This window comes from Nematolebias whitei, chromosome 12 (genome assembly GCF_014905685.2).
Source record: "Nematolebias whitei isolate Nwh7 chromosome 12, NemWhi1, whole genome shotgun sequence".
Taxonomy (NCBI): domain Eukaryota; kingdom Metazoa; phylum Chordata; class Actinopteri; order Cyprinodontiformes; family Rivulidae; genus Nematolebias; species Nematolebias whitei.
The window spans coordinates 31311399-31330907 of NC_056509.1; the positions used below are offsets into that span (position 1 = coordinate 31311399).

Sequence of the window (19509 nt, forward strand, 5' to 3'; positions counted from 1 at the left end):
TTATTACCTGCAGTGTTCCCTCAGTGAGGACTGAACTTGGCAAAAGGAATATCTTGGAATATCTTACAAAAAGTTCTGAAGCTCTCGACCTTGACCTCTCTAAGTGGCTTTAAGAATCTGTTGGACTCCTGGCAGGGACCAATGCAGACATGATCCTGATTTTGGTTTTCTACATTCACTTTATAATCTATCTGTTTTTGTTACTTTTTTTGGCCATCTTATTTGTATTAAAAAAATAAAATCTGTATGCCTTTTTATAACTGTTTATTGTTGTCACTGTTGTGCATTGTTGTCTTCATTCTTTGTTTAAATCAGGTCTCTCTTGTAAATGAGTCCTCGAGGCTCAATGGGATTAAACTGTCTAAATAAAGGTTGAATGAATATATAAGTCGCTTTGGCGTATGTCATATTTAATATGCATTCATTTAATGGTCAAAACAGCTTTATTTCACCTGGGTGGCACAGTGCCTGCCTGCCATCCATCCATCCATCCATCCATCGCAGCCAGAGCAGCTAGCTCTCCAGCGTTCCTCCGCTTGCACAGACTGAGTAAAGCGAGCGTGCACAGGAGGACTCGCTGTTGCAGTTTTTAAAAATTTAAAGCGTCAGTCAAAAACTGTGTTACAAATATAGAAATAACAACCATATATAAGTTGCTTCGGCGTATATGTCGCAGGACTGACAAATTGATGCAAAAAACTGTGACTTATACGGCAGAAAATACGGTACTTAAATATATTTTTTCAAAACCAACTGTCTTTTGGGACATTTGTTGCTTTTTAAAAGACACAAACAGATACAACAAAATTCATTTTAACTTTCATGCATCTTACTTGTTAAACTACTTGGTTAGGGCTGAAAGACAGTTTTTCAACTATATGACAGAGTCACATTAACAGAATACATTTTTAGATTTTCTATGCAAGCGTTCTCATAGCCAAAATAACATGTACACTTTGTAATTATAATTAATCCACAAATGATACATATGGACATTATTAATCAGCTTTGCACTGCAGCAACAAGTAGAATACAAGTTTATAGTTCATGTAGAAATACATCTTCATCCATCCATCCATTATCTTTACCCACTTCTTCCTTTTCAGGTCGTGGGGGTCACTGGTGCCCATGTCCAGCTATCCCTATACAAGAGGCGGGGGACACCCTGGACAGGTATCCAGTCCATCACAGGGTCATACATCTTCAGAACCTGCAAATAGAAAAGAATTTGTAAAAATAGATCAAATCTCACCTATAAATACTAGTTTTTAGTGTCAGCCATGAACAGAACCCATAAACATGAAACAGGGTTGAGCCTATTTTTGTAACATAAATGCAAATGCCCATAGCAAACTTAGCTTTTGAAAATTGTTTACACATGCACCAAAGTTCTGTACTTTTATAACAGCATGTGCTTTTATACCACGTCCACAAGTAAAAAACAAGCATTGCCTTTAGGCAGACCAAAAAAAAAAACAGGTGCAAGCCTAGCAGATCGATATTTTTGAATGAATGCAGAGGTGGAAAGCTGTGATGCTGCATTTGTAGAACTTGATAAGAAATCGTCTTCTTTACCTTTAAATAATTTGGTCAAATCTGTCGGCATTGATGAGCCTCAATCAAAAAGGCCATGTTTTTGTACTGAGTTTATACGTAGCAAAGGTACACACTTACACACACGTGTGGGTATGGCTTTCAATATGCTAAGCTACATTTATTTAGGAATTTTCTCAAACTACATTTTCCCAACCAATTTTCAAGCTTGTCCTGAACCTTAAGAAGGTTAAAACAACAGATATTTTACAGTTTGCATGTGCCATTAGATCTCACAATGATACCTGGAGCCCATGCATACATCTTGCACACTTTTACAGGGGTGGTGTAACAGAGGCCACACTTTGGACCCTGCAGGTCACGAAATGTATCTCGGTGAATGTAGTCTGGGTCCAAACAGAGGCTACATTCTGTCATGTGTGAAGCAGTGCGGCCAAGTGTGACAGCTCAGTCCATCTGAACTTTGCAACATAGCAGGCGGCAAAATCTTTGTTTTCACTTGGAGTGTTGATACAGCAGTGTTGATACAGGTGAATTTTATTGCTGAGTTGATGATCAGCGGGAGGGAAGTGCAATAACATTGGACATAAAGAACACAGACAACACCCAGTGATATAAGATCATATACTGTTATTTATTTCCCTGCTGAGGAACTTTATAATGATCGATTACGTAATTTTAGTTGCAGCATTCTAGAATGGCTTTAAATAAAAACCCGCCGTTCATGCGCACGGACCAATCAGAAACCACGCTGGGAATTGGAGGCGGGATCTCTACATCCGATTGGTTAGTGAACGCAAAACGGGGCGGGGTTACGTAAAAAGCCCAACCATAACAAGTTGAACGCGTGCACTAACACGAGCCCCACGGGAGTTTGACAGTGGAGAAAGTTAAGAAGCGAAACTGTGGTTAAGCCAGAATCCACTTGGAAAATGACTGCCAAGTCAGCCTTCACGTGGTTTTGTTGTGCACGCCATCACCATGAATTACGGTAGTACCGCTTGCGAGGTGCTTTCAAAATAAAAGCTGATATTTGATAGATTCAAACTACATAAAGACAAGACTTGAAACCAGCAGTCGAAGCCGTAACGGGACCAACATTCCCACTCAGCTGTTTCCACAAAAATGTTTAATCCCACCCTCATGTACAAAAAGCAGTGAATTGCTGGTGTTGGTTAATAAAATAAAATAAACTCCAGCATAGTGGTTCAGTTGGTTGAGCTGCAGCCTCTCAGCGAGAAGGTCGTCCGTTCAAATCCCGGCCCAGTGCCTTTCTGAGTGGAATGTGCTTGTTCTCTCTGTGCATGAGCTCCAGTTTCCTCCCACAGACCAAAAACATGCATGTTAGTCTGATCGATAACGCTAAGGTTGTCCCTAGATGTGAGTGAGAGAACATGTCTATTTGTGGCCCTGTGATTTTACATGCAACATGTAGAATTTCATTTAGTCTATAATAACTAAATGAAATGAAGTTCAAGTTGAAGTTTATTGTCATTCGCATCACATGTGGTACATGAGGTGGAACAAAATTAATTGTGTACTCAGGGTCCTGGTTACACTCAAAAATAGCAAAAATATAAAGTATAAAACGTAACAGTAAATAAGGATCTACGCTATACACGAATATATACGCTAAACAAACATGAAGGCAGCTTTTATTAAGCAATAGTGTGAGTTATGAAGATTTGTTTGTTATTTCTGTATTTAACACCAGTCAGTGTTAAGGTGATGTCACATTTTTTTCCTTGAACTGTGGTATTTGATTCATGCAACAACTGTTTCATGTGTTATATCGCAAAACCACCCAGAGCACGGCCTCTAATGATGCAATGGGTTTTGTTGGAGGATCAACAAAGTCCATGCTCAATAATCCAGGTATACAATCCAACATTTTTCAGTCATGTCATCTGGACAGTTTCTTTTTTTTTTTGTGCTGAAACGTTTCACCTTCCATCCGGAAGGCTTCAAGGAAACACAACTGATTCTTCCCTCAACAGCTTACTCCAAAGTGGAACAAACCAGCTTTGTTGGTGCTAAGATGATCGCTTTGGCACGCCCCCTCCTCCGGTGCTGGCTCTCTTCTTTGTTGACAGTCATGTCAAGCTGGTTTAAAACCAACAAAGTCCATGCTCAATAATCCAGGTATACAATCCAACAATTTTCAGTTAGGTCATCTGAACAGTTTCTTTTTTTTTTTTTGTGCTTAAACATTTCACCTTCCATCCAAGACACCATCTTAGCACCAACATAACTGGTTTGTTCCACTTTGGAGTAAGCTGTTGGGTGAAGAATCACTTTTGCGTTGTGTGTTTCCTTGACTGATGAAGCCTTCTGGATGGAAGATGAAACGTTTCAGCACAAGAAAAAAAAAAAAAAAAAAACTGTCCAGATGACCTGACTGAAAATTGTTGGTTAGTTGGATGATGTTGATTTTATCCATCCATCCATCCATTATCTTTACCCGTTTATTCCATTTTGGGTCACGGGGGTCACTGGTGCCCATGTCCAGCAATCACTGTGCGAGGGGCGGGGTACACCCTGGACGGGTCGCAAGTCCATCACAGGGCCACATAGAGACAAACGAGAATAACAACCATTCACTTTCTCACTCACACCTAGGGACAATTTAGAGTTACCAATCAGCCTAACATGCATGTTTTTGGTCTGTGGGAGGAAACCGGAGTACCCGGAGAAAACCCACGCATGCACGGAGAGAACATGCAAACTCCACCCAGAAAGGCCCCTGGACCGGGGTTTGAACCAAGGACCTGCTCACTGAGAGGCAGCAGCTCTACCAGTTGTGCCACCGTGCTGCCCCATGTTGATTTTATGTTCTTTAGTATTGTATTGATGTTAGGTTTTTTTTTTTTTCATTTAGCCTTTATTTATACAGGTAGTCTCATTTACTGGTATAGTGGAAATGCTAACATGCTATACATAAAGTATTGTCAGTGGTATTTACAAATGCAAATGGTTGACAGAGGAAATTTTATGTAGTTACAGGATGTATAAATCAGCTTCATATCTGATGGAAGATGCTGATGAACATTATTTTCAATTATTTAGTCATTTGTACATTGAAACATCAAAGTTTTATAGTGAGATGTAATGATCTAAATAATTGTGCAAGCTATTTTAAGTTGAAAGCATTAATAGCAATAATTTTTCTGTCGTTTGTACTGTTAACATGTGTATTATAATATGTATGTCTTTATAGGAATGTGTTTTAATATTAACATATTACAACCATAAAGGTATAATGAGGATTTGTCATATTATGAAATAATTTTGAGCAAGAAGACTGTTTTCAAATCTGGGATTTTTGCAATGGTTAGTATTTTTAAATTACAAATATAATATAATGTCTTTGAATTGTAATCACAGTTCGTTGGTTAACTGTTGATGTTACTTCAACGTCTTTGAATTAAAACAATTTTGACGAGTGAACAAGTTAAAACACGCTTTACATTACAATGTTTCATGATCTCATTTTTGAAGGTAATAAAAGATTGGGGTGTAATTGTGTGAGCCACATCTGGAGGTGGTCTCCTGTCAGCTTGAAGTGAGTCTGGTCTTTGGAAACTAACAGTTTGGATTTATAAAACACGGAAACCTTGCAGAAAAATAGATTATTTTAGATTCCGGGGGACTTTAGTTTTGAAATTCCACATCAGATTGAGGGGCAGCTGTGGTGTAGTGGTAGAACAGCTGACTTCAACTCCCAGTCATGCCTACATTTCATGGTGTCCTTGAGCACGACACCTAATCCCATGCTCTCCAGGTGCTTCCATAGCTGCTCACTGCTCCACTTGGTGTATCTCCCAAACAACACATAGTACTTTCACTTTCAGATGTTGGTCAGAATTGGTGAGCCACATCTGGAGATGGTCTGTCAGCCTGAAGTGAGTTGGTCTTTGAAAACTTTGGTTTTTAATGACCACAGAAACTTAGTAAAAATAAAGGGGAAAATGACAGATTTTGAGGGGCTTTAATTGTGACATGCCATATCAGATGTTTGTGAAAATTGATGAGCCACATCTGGAGGTGGTCTTCTGTCAGCTTGAAGTGAGTCTGGTCTTTGGAAACTAACAGTTTGGATTTATGGTTCATTTAGTCTATAATAATAAAATGAAATGAAGTTCGAATTGAAGTTTATTGTCATTCGCATCACATGTGGTACATGAGGTGGAACAAAATTAATTGTGTACTCAGGGTCCTGGTTACACTCAAAAATAGCAAAAATATAAAGTATAAAACGTAACAGTAAATAAGGATCTACGCTATACACAAATATATACGCTAAACAAACATGAAGGCAGCTTTTATTAAATAATAGTGTGGGTTATGAAGATTTGTTTGTTATTTCTGTATTTAACACCAGTCAGTGTCAGGACATTATTACCTGCAGTGTCCCCTCAGTGAGGACTGAACTAGGCAAAAGGGCCTTCTCCTACTCTGCTCCTGTTTCCTGGAATATCTGTTTGGAAACAAACAACTCAGGAAAAAAAAAATGGACATTGTCAAATAATGGACAAACAAATGAACACACAAAACAGTGACAAAAAATGTTATGGGTCTGTATGTACAGCAACTGTAATTTTAAAACATAGAACAGCAAGAATGACATCAATCAACTGGAGTCAATACATGGAAAATTGAAGGATATTTTGAATATTTATTTTACCAACACCAGAAGTTCACCGCTTTTTGAATGTGAGGGTGGGATTAAACCTTTTTGTGGAAACAGCTGAGGAATGTTGATCCCGTTACAGCTTCGACTGCTGGGTTCAAGTCTTAACATGACTCATCTGTAGTTTGGACCTGTCAGATATCAGCTTTTATTTTGAAATCACCTCGCGAGGGGCACTACCGTAAATCATGGTGTTGGCGTGCACAACAAAACCGCGTGAGGGTCTGACTTGGCCGTCATTTTCCAAGTGGAGTCTCGTTTGATCGCAGTGAACAGCTGAGATTAAGGCGAATGGACCGACTAAAACGAGTTTAAACCGACTGCAGTTCCACAGCTGGAGCGTCAGGTAGGAACATGCGAACCGTTGTCATAACAACCGAAGTAGTCGTAAAGTCTCGTGGCGCGCGACAAGTTTTAACCGTGCTTAAGCTAATATTTAGGCGGTGTTTTTAGCCTCACTTTTTAATTCACGTCTTGTTTCTGGCTTTTCAAACAAGCTCGCAACATGTAGCAGGTCGGGGCAGGTAAGAGACAAACAGACAAACATGGAAAAGTTTTGTTGTTGAAAAAACAAACAAACAAACAAACAAACAAACAAAAACGATATCTGTTCCTGTTGTGACACAGGAGCTTTAAACAACAACTATTATCCTGCTGAAACAGGAAAACAGCTGCTTCTGTCTTCACTGGGCCTAACTTTGACTTTTATTAGACACGATTTTGATTAAAACAAACAAGGTTGCTTGGAACAATATTACTGCGGAAAATAAGCTCTGATTAAAGTCTAGGTTTTGGATGTTTGGGGTGATCGTTAAACTTAATTTAGTTCACAAAGTCAAGATAATAAAGTTATTTTATGGCACCTGTTAGGACTAATCTTGCTTTTTCAACACAGCAGCACTCCTAAATACTAAACCATGACCTGAGCTGGAAAACTAACCCCATTTTTGATTTATTTTGGTATTTATTGATCAGAATGTGGTCAATGTTTTGACAGCAGCTGTGCAGTAAGAGCTGTTATCAGCTGTCTGGTCATTTAAAAAAAAAAAAAAGTTTACTTTTCCTGATTGGATTGCAGTTTAGAAGTTGCAGAATTGAGATTTCTTAGACGACGTTCTGCTTGTAACATTTCTGGTAAAGTAATAGGTGGTTTTGTCAAAGAGTTATAAAAGCAAACGGTTCACCTAATTGTGGAGACAACTCGGAATCGGTGTAGCAGGTTTTAAATAGTTCTCTCTTACAAAATCTACAGTAGAAGAAGTGAAACACTTAACTGGCCATGTTTTCTTTTTTTAATGCAATGTGTTGTTCTTGTTTGGACCCAGGCAGACAGTCCCGGCTCACAATGGACCCCAGCAACGAGACCAACAAGATGATCTCTTCCCTATCAGATGCCCATGAAACCCAGAAAATGACCCCACCCAAAGGAGCAGGTATGTGTACACTAACATTTATTTCATCATGTAAAATTATTTAGTTACATTGTGTTTTTGGAAGGCCCAGGTAAAGAGCAGCTTTGTGTCATTGTGTTGTGTCCAACTCTTGAGGAATCCCGAGAAGAATTTTGTCAGATTTGTCTGAGACATCCGATTTAGCATATCACTGAGCTGATTAGCTGATAAGTGTTTTGTTACAAGAAAACACTAAACGCAAAATCCTTCAATCCTTTTGATGCAGTCCCCTGCTAAGAAACAAGACCGTTGATATTTACTTTAAACTGGTCACAAGCAGCATTTCCTCAAGATTTTCCAAGGTTCTTATTTGGACATTGGTTGTTTTCATTCAAGTCCTTGTGCCTGATCATTTTATAAGTTTTTATTTAATTATCATTATTTGTGAATACACTTGAGACAAATCAATAAATCATTAAAATGGTTCAAAAACTCAAGATTTGAATCGGCACTTTATCTATTTATATATATCTGACAAATTCCAAATGCCCAACGCTGATCCTCTTGAAAATTATTATTATTATTATCATTATTATTATTATTATAGCCATTTTGAACTTGTTTATATTAGCAACTGGAAAGCTTCACATTTTTTTGTTAGAATTTACATAAAAATGCTGAAATTTTCACTGTTTGACAAACATAAAATGATAAATTAGGATCAATGATAAACTAAAAAAAAAGAAAGAATACAAATGCAGTGAATCTGCTGTATCTCAAGGTTTTTTTTATTTCTTTTTTTAAGGGTCTTTGTTGGATTTTATTCCCAAACATTTCTCAATTTCAGATATTCTTCACCGCCTTTCATTTATTTATATTCTTCTGTTCATTTTCATTAGTTTAAAAACAAATGACACAGCATGCCATGTTATACCACTTAAAATAAATAAATAAATCTAAACTGAAATTGAGTAAGAAAAAATGTCCAAAGGCTAACTTCAAAGCTTGTAAACTGACTGTTTAAGAGCACTTTAAAATCCAGAAAAGAGAGGTGGTTCAAGACTTTTGCACAGTACTTTGTTAATCCAATGTGCTTGAAGTGGGTGTACTCGCGGGTTGAATGTTGTCCAACTGGTATTCAAACAAACAACCTTAATCCACGAGCCTCCATAGACACAAGAAAACTATTAAACCTGGTGAGAACACATCTGTGGGCAGATGTTTAGTTACACTCATGATGGCCATGAATGGCATCCATTTGGGCCCTTTAATGATTTATTTAAACCTTTTTTTTCCCTCCACCATTTGAAAACATACATCATTGTTTTTTTAATAACAAGTATTTGGTGGACAAGGTAGACATTTTTGTGGATTTTCCTGTAATCCATACGAAGTCAACAACAACCAAATACCCCGAGGCTAATATTTGTTAAATGTTACACCTTCTGTCTAGATATTTCATCACTCTTCTTGGCAGAGTTCATTTAAATCTGTATGGTTTTCTGGCTCAGGGTTGAGGACTTTACAAAGGCTACTCTAGAAGCTCAATGTTGGCCCGTTTTATCCAATCAGAAGCCAGTTTTGATGTGTTTGGAATCATCGCCATGTTGGAACATCCAGTCGTCTCCGTTTCAGCCATCAAGCTAATGGTTTGAGGTGAAGTTGAATCATCTGGCAGTAGACCTTCATCGTTCAAGGTTCAAGGTTCTTTATTGTCATTCGCTTCGCATGTGGTACATGAGGTGGAACAGAACTGTGGGCACAGGGTCCCAGTTACATCCAACAATAGCAAAGATATAAAGTGTAAAAAGAAACCGTAATAAGGATCTAAGATGTGCACCAAGGCACACGCCAAACTATACGCTAAATGATCCAAGATCCTGAGACAACTTTGTTGTGAATTGGCGCTATATAAATAAACTGAATTGAATTGATTGGAATGTTGTGCATTGCACCAGTACCACATCATGATGCTACCACCACTGTGCTGTGCAGTTGGTACAGTTTGAAAGCCTCACTTTGATTCCTCTAAATGTACTTTTTGTCATTTTCGAACAAATGGCTCAATGTTTTTCTCGCCTGACCATAAAAAACCTTTCTCTGGAAGACGTTTGGTTTGTACTTCAAGCTTGAATGTGTCACTTTTAAAGATGGGGCTTCTTCCTCTGTCAGCTTCCTCTCGGTCCATGGCGACAGTTTCAAGTTCATGGTCAGCTTATACCTTGGTGGTTCCCGGCTTGTTCCCGAACATCCTAACCAATTTCAATAAGTTCTGTTAAAGCAAAATTAACCAGGTATTACAGAAAATTTTAATTATGTAGTTGTATCGATTCCTAGAACATGAAAATGGTCATCGTGATCCCTCCCAAGCGACAGCGTTTGCTGCCTGTGCAAATTCTGTAAATTGAGCTAAAACATGTTTATGTCATTATGATGTTTGTACGACTTTGACCTTTTGTGGCGCAGCAGATGTTTCACATATCACCAGTTTTAGATTCTGAATCATTAACTCATCTTCTTCGTATTCATTAACTAAATAACATTTTTGACGCACTTTCACTCGTTTCTGCGATCACATTTTCAAGGAAAACGCAGCTAAAATAATGTGTCATGCAAACAACATTGTCTTCACGGAAACGGGTGTTTTTCAGCCTGACAGTGTGTAATCCCACTGACAGCCTCAAACCTATGAAGATAAATCAGTCTCAGAAGTAGTTGCGCAAGCTTACGAGATGCGGATAATAAGATCCACAGGCGTACCACAAGTTTTGCGTACTGCAAGATACACAAATGCATAAACAGTTTTTCAAATGTACACATTTCAGTTTGAACAAGTAGGAATATTCTTCATATAAAAATGTTAAATACACGTGCACAAATCACCTGCTGTGGACAAATCAGTCAACGCAAGCGCACGGGTCAGCTTGCCTATGAAAGTGACATTTGAGACTTTCTTACTGCTCCAGATTCACAAAGGTAATGCTGCGTTCAAGGCTGGGGTATCTGATTTTTATCAGATTTATTGAGTTGTTGGGAAAATACTCTAATTTGGCCATAACTCATAACTTCTATATTAAAACGCATATGCTTACATTAACAGTACTGGTTTCCTTCCAAAAAAAAATTTAAGGAAAATTTACGGTATATATACGTAATGTAATATAAGTAAAGTAAAGTACTGCGTGTTGTCATCATTGTATGTTCCCAGACAACGGTGAAATTAGTTCTCTGCATTTAACCCATCACACCAGAGATACACCCAGGTGGAGCAGTGGGCAGCTATGTAAGCACCTGGGGAGCAATTATAGATTATGGAAGGTGTCTTGCTCAGACACCATGACATGTGGGAATGGCTGGGAGTCGAACCACGACTTTCTGGTTACATTCATTTTGAGATTTTGCTTTTGGAAACTTTAATTCCTCTTTTTCTGGATGTAAATCACATTTTTTGGATGATTGTTTCCTCTGGTATCGGATGCTGTGCAGCTGGAAAACTTGTGGTACGCCAGTGGCTCTTATATAATATACAAATCTAGTTGTACACTTGTGTGACTACTTTTGAGACTAATTTATCTTCACACATTAGAGTCCAGTCCAGTTCTAAACAGCCCAGCCTATTAATAAAGTTATTGCACAATAAGACGCGTAACATAGGCATCCCAGAAATGTTGAACAGCTAAAGTCTAAATGTCTATCGTCTTACGCCAACAACAACAACAAAAAAAAGATTATTACAACAATTACTTGATTCAAAGGTGTGAGGTTTTTGGCAGGGTTTTCTATGAAACCGCTTTCTCATTTTCTCTGAACCTTTTGACTTCTACTTCCTCAAAGTCAGAAGTGTTAAATCGACTTCAGGAAAGAAAACTCGGGAGGAATGCAGCATCCTTTAAAGAAATAATCGATTAAAAGCTTGTCAGCTGAGAATTTCTGCCGAAACAGGACAAACTTAAAACAAAGGTGAAACATTTCGCAATTATAATATCTGCCCTCCAGGAAACGGCTGACTTTAAAACGTCTGACAAAGGATCGCGGTGACCCTTGACATGATTATCTATTATCTGAGAAGTGCTTTAAATGCTGAATAAGAAGCCGATACCTCAGAATAGCCTGATCCCTGAGGCGAGTCAGCAGTTCTGTTCAGCATGTGAGCATTGTCCTTCTGGTGGCTGCTGTTAGTGAGGAACAATTAAATGTTAATGCAGTAAAACATTAGCATTGCTTCAAAACAACGGGGAATTATTTTACTTTATTATTGGGGGATCTTTAAAAAATTGTAAATCATTCTGTTAACTGGTAAAAAAAAAAAAAAAAAAAAAAAAAAAAAAGCATGTCTTGAGATTGAGAGGCAACGCTGAGACCAGGAATCTGAACTGTAAATCTGTGCTCCTCTCTCCAGGCTGCAGCTGGCTGGTGGTGCTCGCAGCTGTAACGGCCTCTCTGAGCGGCCTGATGCTGGGTTATGAAATGGGCCTGACCTCTGGGGTCCTGCTGCAGCTGCGGGGCGTCCTCTCTCTCTCCTGCAGGGAGCAGGAACTGCTGGTAAGCTCCCACCTCCTTGGAGCGCTCCTCGTCTGCTTGGCTGGAGGCCCAATTCTGGACCGCTACGGCCGCCGCTGCTCTCTGCTCCTGAGCGCCGGGCTGGTGGTCGCAGGAACCGTCGTCCTTGTTGCGTTGACCACACTTGTTTCGCTCGCACTGGGCCGAGTGATCGTCGGCATGGGGACCTCTCTGTCGGGGACAGCGGCGTGTCTGTACATCGCAGAGATCTCTCCGCGGGAGAGGAGGGGTCTGCTGGTCACGCTGTACGAGCTGATGCTAGTTGTGGGGGTCATGCTGGGGTTTGGATGTAGTTACGCCTTTGCTGCGCTGCCTCACGGCTGGACATACACGTTTGGGCTTGTGATTCCCCCTGCGCTGCTCCAGATAGGTGCTCTAATTTTCCTCCCACCTAGCCCACGCTTCCTTGTTGCTCGGGGCAACGTGGAGCAGGCGAGGGACGTGCTGGCCAGGATGAGGGGTGGAGCCAAGGAGCAAGTGGCAGGGGAGCTCAGGGAGATCCAGGCTGGACTGAAAGAGGAGTCGGAGCATAGTTTCTGGGAGCTCTTCAGCAGCAAAGCAAACCTGCGTTCACGGCTGCTGACAGGGGTGGGGTTAGTCTTCCTCCAGCAGGTTACTGGACAGCCCAACATCCTCTCCTACGCTTCACCTCTCCTCCGCAGCGTGGGCTTCAACAGCGACGCCGCAGCGACCTTGGCCTCTACAGGCTTCGGAGTGGTCAAAGTAGTCGGCACCATCCCCGCCGTGTTGCTGGTCGACCGCGTGGGAACCAAGAGCTTTTTGTGCGTGGGCGCGGTCACGATGGGAATGTCGCTAGCCGCACTCGGTACGCTGACTCTACAAAGCCACACTCGCCTCACGAGCCTGTGTAAAAGCCAGGTTATGCTGAACCACACAAATACGCAGCTGGCTTTAAACAGAGCCCCTGTAGACTTGAACAGCAGTGACTTTTTTACCACTCACCTCCCCAGCCAGTGGAGCCCTGAGGAGGCGCTCAGGACTGACGCTGAGGGTGGTGGGTTTGGGGAATCAGGAGGAAGGACTAGTGTTGTAATTTTTTCTTCGTTGAAGTGGGCGTCATTGATCAGCCTGCTGTTGTACGTGGCAGCCTTCTCCATTAGCCTGGGGCCAAGTAAGTGCACATCTTCATTCTTTCTTTACTGTTTTTCTTATACATTTTATTGTTTGATGTAACTGGGACCTTGTGTACATAATTTCGCTCCACCACATGTACCACATGAGGTGCGAATGACAATAAAGAAACTCTGACTTTCTTTGACCAGTATGATCGTGGCTTACCAGAATATGATCCATATGTACTTCTAGACAAAAGACTGGTGTTTTAACCACCTTGTATAGTTGGTGACAAAGTTCAAAAGTTGCAATTATTAGGCCTGTCACGATAACAAATTTTGCTGGGCGATTGTCTCAGAAATTATTGCGATAAATGATAATATTGTTTGAAATTTGACAATAATTAGTAATTGTCAAATTTAAGAAGAATTGTTGGTTAATTTGTTTTGCATGTAGTGCCTTTTTTGACCACTGAATGGCAGTATAAGACTGTTTGAACCGAAGGATGGATAGTGAGGGAGCAAGCAGTGTGTCTCTTTAAGAAAAATGGGAGGGAGGCCCCTTGACGTGACATGGGCTGTCTCTTTCCTTTTTATCACTTCTCAAAATTACGGATGCTTGGTGTGGTTTGAGCTCTTTAGCATAGCATTTTTCACACAAAGCTTTTAATAAAAAAATTTTTAAAAATCGGTAAACAAGTTCTCAGCTTCTTTTTGCAGAGAAAACAACTTTTTACACAAAGGCACGAGTTTCAACCGTGAATTTTGGAGCTTCGACAAGACAAAGTTTTTTTTCCCCAGGTCGGCCGTTAGCTTAGCTCGTAGCTTAGCTTCTCAGCTTAGCTGCTTTTAACGATACACAAATGCAATTTTGTATCGTTAAAATGGATTTTAAAGAGAAAGGGAGGGATCAGTGAAGAGCACTGGAGTTGAGCCTTTTGTCATCCAGTGTCTTCAGTAGAAAGAGACGAAGAAACGATAGTCGATCATTTTCATTTATCATGAGATTAATTGATTTATTGTTTATTGCGACAGGCCTAGCAGTTATAAAATAAATAAGAAAATTGGACTAGATCATGGATAAGAATGCTATAATCCCACCCTTTGATGATGTAACATAAATCCTGCATCCAAAGTTGTTGTTTATATATTTTGTTCTTCTTTTCAGTGGTGTATGTCATTCTCAGTGAGATCTTTCCCATGGGAGTGCGAGGCAGGGCTGTGTCTGTGGTGTCAGCTGTGAACTGGGCCACAAACCTGCTCATTTCCATGACTTTCCTCACCATCACAGGTCTGTGGGTTTTGGTGTTAAGCATTAAAGCACCGCTCGTCGTAAGAGCAGCCAATCTACGATCAGTGATCGAAAATGCAAAATTAACGTTTTAGCTGTGACGCAGCCTTTACCTTTTTATTTGGATTGGGAAAGAAAATGCCATTTTTAGTTTTTTGATTTGATCAAACCCAAAATACAAAGGGTATTAGAAGTTTGTAAACTTATTAGCAGCTATTTTTATTATGTGAATGCTTCATTCACACTATTGATATTGTTTTACTTCCGTACGTTTTTTGACATGTAATTTGTTCCACAATTTTTGTGCTATTTCAACAATTCATATTAAAAAAACAACTTGGGACATTCCTGCTATGACTTGGTATTTGTGCAATATTTACTTTAAAATATTTAGCTTTTTCAACCATGTTTTCTTCATTTAAACTGAATGGAGCTCTCGTAACCTGTTACTGCTCACTTCAGCTTTTGTTCTGGTTTAGCTTCGTTCAGTTTCTTTGTGCTATTTTTTTTAGCTCCTTCAGTTACTTTAAAATCTTTATAATCACTTCAGCTTTTTTGTTCTTTTTTCAGTTAATTTAAGCTTTTGATGCTCCTTTCAGCTTCTTTCAGCCTTTTCAGGTATTTTAATGCAAATTTTATTCTTTTTTTATTCAGTTTTTTTTTGGGAGGCTAATTTTGGCCTTTTTCTGCTACACACACACACACACACACATCTACTTCTTCTTTCAGCTTTTCCCTCTTCAGGGGTTGCCACAGCAAGCCATCTCACTGTTCTCACTCCATCTACCTCCATGTCCTCTCTAACTGCATCTACAGGTCCTTCTCAAAAAATTAGCATATTGTGATAAAGGTCATTATTTTCCATAATGTAATGATAAAAATGAAACTTACATATATTTCAGATTCATTGCACACCAACTGAAATATTTCAGGTCTTTAATTGTTTTAATACTGATGATTATGGCATACAGCTCATGAAAACCCAAAATGCCTGTCCCAAAAAATTAGCATATCATGAAAAGGTTCTCTAAACATGCTATTATTAACCTAACCATCTGAATCAACGACGTAACTCTAAACACCTGCAAAAGATTCCTGAGGCTTTTAAAAACTCCCAGCCTTGTTCATTACTCAAAACCGCAATCATGGATAAGACTGCCGACCTGACTGCTGTCCAGAAGGCCATCATTGACACCCTCAAGCAAGAGGGTAAGACACAGAAAGAAATTGCTGAACGAATAGGCTGTTCCCAGAGTGCTGTATCAAGGCACCTCAGTGGGAAGTCTGTGGGAAGGGAAAAGTGTGGCAGAAAACGCTGCACAACGAGAAGAGGTGACCGGACCCTGAGGAGGATTGTGGAGAAGGGCCGATTCCAGACCTTGGGGGACCTGCGGAAGCAGTGGACTGAGTCTGGAGTAGAAACATCCAGAGCCACCGTGCACAGGTGTGTGCAGGAAATGGGCTACAGGTGCCGCATTCCCCAGGTCAAGCCACTTTTGAACCAGAAACAGCGGCAGAAGCGCCTGACCTGGGCTACAGAGAAGCAGCACTGGACTGTTGCTCAGTGGTCCAAAGTACTTTTTTCGGATGAAAGCAAATTTTGCATGTCATTCGGAAATCAAGGTGCCAGAGTCTGGAGGAAGACTGGGGAGAAGGAAATGCCAGAAGTCCAGTGTGAAGCATCCACAGTCAGTGATGGTCTGGGGTGTCATGTCAGCTGCTGGTGTTGGTCCACTGTGTTTTATCAAGGGCAGGGTCAATGCAGCTAGCTATCAGGAGATTTTGGAGCACTTCATGCTTCCATCTGCTGAAAAGCTTTATGGAGATGAAGATTTCATTTTTCAGCACGACCTGGCACCTGCTCACAGTGCCAAAACCACTGGTAAATGGTTTACTGACCATGGTATTACTGTGCTCAATTGGCCTGCCAACTCTCCTGACCTGAACCCCATAAAGAACCTGTGGGATATTGTGAAGAGAAAGTTGAGAGACGCAAGACCCAACACTCAGGATGAGCTTAAGGCCGCTATCGAAGCATCATGGGCCTCCATAACACCTCAGCAGTGCCACAGGCTGATTGCCTCCATGCCACGCTGCATTGAAGCAGTCATTCATGCAAAAGGATTCCTGACCAAGTATTGAGTGCATAACTGAACATGATTATTTGAAGGTTGGTGTTTTTTGTATTAAAAACACTTGTCTTTCATTGGTGGGATGAAATATGCTAATTTTTTTGGGACAGGCATTTTGGGTTTTCATGAGCTGTATGCCATAATCATCAGTATTAAAACAATTAAAGACCTGAAATATTTCAGTTGGTGTGCAATGAATCTGAAATATATGAAAGTTTCATTTTTATCATTACATTATGGAAAATAATGACCTTTATCACAATATGCTAATTTTTTGAGAAGGACATGTATATACCTCAGTCTTTTTCCTGGCAGCTGCATTTCTAACATCCTTCTACCAGTATACCCACTGTCCCTCTTCTGGACATGTCCAAACCATCTCAGTCTGGTCTCTAACTTTATCTCCCAGTTGTTGAACATGTGCTGTACCTCTAATGATCTCATTCCTAATCTTATCCATCCTTGTCACCCCTAAGGAGAACCTCAACATCTTCATTTCTGCCACTTCCAGTTCTTACTCTTGTCTTTTTGTCAATACCACTGTCTCCAGACCATACAACAGCTGGTCTCACCACTGTCTTGTAAACTTTTCCTTTGACCGTTGCTGACACACTTTTGTCTCAAATCATTCCTGAAACTTTCCTCCATCCACTCCATCCTGCTTGGACTCTCCTCTTCACCTCTTTACCACACTCCCCATTTTCCTGGACAGTGGACCCCAAGTACTTGAAGTCCTGCACCTTTGTGACCTCTGCTCCTTGTAGCCTCACTGTTCCACCAGTCTCCCTTTCATTCACACACATGTGCTCTGTCTTACTACGGCTGACTTTCATTCCTCTTCTTTCAAGTGCATACCTCAACCTCTCCAAGTTCTCTTCCACCTGTTCCTTGTTCTCACCACAGATCACAATGTCATCTGCAAACATCATAGTCCACAGGGATTCCTGCTTGACCTCATCTGTTAGTTGGTTCATCACCAGAGCAAACAAGAATGGGCTCAGAGCTGATCCTTGGTGCACTCCCACCTCCACCTTGAAGCTATCTGTCACTCCTCCAGCACATCTCACCACTGTCCTGCTGTCCTCATACATGCCTTGTACCAGTCTAACATACTTATCTGCCACTCCAGATTTCCTCATACAATACCACACCTCCTCCCTCGGCACTCTGTCATATGCTTTTTCTAAATCCACAAAGACACAATGGAGTTATTTGTGGCTTTTTCTGTACTTCTCCATCAGCATCCTCAAAGCAAAGATGGCGTCAGTGGTGCTTTCTTGGCATGAAACCATACTGCTGCTCATAGTCACCTCTCATCTAAGTCTTGCTTCCACCACTCGCCTAGGTCTTCATCATGTGACTCATCATTTTAATTCCTTTTCTCACATTTTCTCATCCTCAAATATGCCATTGAGTCGGTAACCTCACTGCCATCTTTCCTATAAGCTGACAAAGAGCATTTATTTCTTGTGTTTCTTATAGAAAAGATTAGTGTTCCCAATGTCATGTTCCTGTACGCTGCCCTGAGTTTTGTTCTGCTGGTGTTCGTCATCCTCTGTGTCCCTGAGACCAAAGGCCGCTCGCTGGAGGAGATCTCAAAAGAGTTGGCAAAGAAGTATGCGGCAGCTCACTCATGTTCTCAACTCACTGCTTATCTTGCAAACTGGTGGTAAAACTGATTTCTCTGTTTTGTGTCTTTTCTCTGGCTCACCAGGAAGAATCTGGAGGTGCCCCTTTTCAGACAGGAGCAGCCACAAGAGAGCCTGATCAACCGGAGCACACATCAGGAAACCTCTGACTCTTTTAAAGCTATTCACCTTCTGCGACCTGAGAGGAAGGAGAAATGATCAGTTGTACATCCCTGCACCGTTTGCTGGATCACATCATTTAGCTCCTTTTGGGAAAGGAACATGTTCAGAAAAGGACACAATTTCTTGAATCAGATTAGCTCAGGGTTTACCGTACTTGGCTTTTTTTTTATTTTTAATTTGGTCTCAAACAAAATGGAAAAATAATCAGGAATGGATGTATGAATACATAAAGTGTATATTTTGACCAATTTCTAGATAATCAAAGCCGAAAAGCACTAAAAACAACAATGCAGTCTCTGAACTAGCGGTGAAACTGAACTCCCAGTTTATTTTTTCCATTTTGAGCCAACATTTACGTTTACCCGTGCCTAAAGTCACGACACTACAGACCTGAATGTTTTTAGTGCCGTGATTTTCCTCTAAATGGTTCCTCAATGCGAGGAACATATTTTTATCATTTACATATTTTAGAAACCAAAATGCTCTTTTCTGGCTGTTAAAAAAAATAAAATCTACATGATGTGAAAATATTTCCCAAGAATTAGTTTGATCTGCTCTGAAATAAAATTGCACTTTTTTTTTAAATACTGTACTACTATAATACTTTATATAATGCATTATAAGATGCTAGATTTTAATGAAATTATGTTTTTTTCTGGGACTTCATGTGTTCAGGTCATGTTTACAACTAGAGTGATCAAAACCAGAGTGGAAAATAATCCTCCAGCAGTCGCACAGGTTTTTTTTTAAAGTCATTTTATTTTTATACAAAATACAAAAAGTTGAAGTGTCACAAATTCTTAGTTGACACTCATTTAAAAGATACTCCATCCCACAGACATTAAACATATCAAAGTTTAATTAACATTTTTTAAAGAGACAAACGTTCTAAACATAAGTTTCCTCTGTGATGCCTAACAGAGCAAGCAGCTGTTATGGAATAATTAAAAACACTTTTCTTTCTGTTTTCCACACCGTGTTTTAAAGTTTATCTTGCTCTACTGAAT

The 19509-nt window shown here is 40.1% G+C and overlaps 1 protein-coding gene across 1 annotated transcript; it reads left to right on the forward strand.

Annotated features, from left to right (window-relative positions):
• Nucleotides 1-6525: 6525 nt before the first annotated feature.
• On the forward strand, nt 6526-18874 carry slc2a12 (solute carrier family 2 member 12). Its single transcript, XM_037685409.1, has 6 exons — nt 6526-6590; nt 7570-7677; nt 12035-13327; nt 14437-14559; nt 18174-18306; nt 18406-18874. Exons 2-6 carry the CDS (start codon nt 7590-7592, stop codon nt 18536-18538), a joined length of 1770 nt encoding a protein of 589 aa, XP_037541337.1. The 5' UTR covers nt 6526-6590; nt 7570-7589; the 3' UTR covers nt 18539-18874.
• The last annotated feature ends 635 nt before the right edge of the window (nt 18875-19509 follow it).

Coding starts and splice junctions, on each gene's coding strand:
- slc2a12 (XM_037685409.1), top strand. CDS start 7,590: ATGGACCCCAGCAACGAGACCAACAAGATGATCTCTTCCCTATCAGAT. Junction 14,560..18,173: donor GACTTTCCTCACCATCACAG/GTCTGTGGGTTT, acceptor TGTTTCTTATAG/AAAAGATTAGTGTTCCCAAT. Junction 18,307..18,405: donor TCAAAAGAGTTGGCAAAGAA/GTATGCGGCAGC, acceptor CTGGCTCACCAG/GAAGAATCTGGAGGTGCCCC.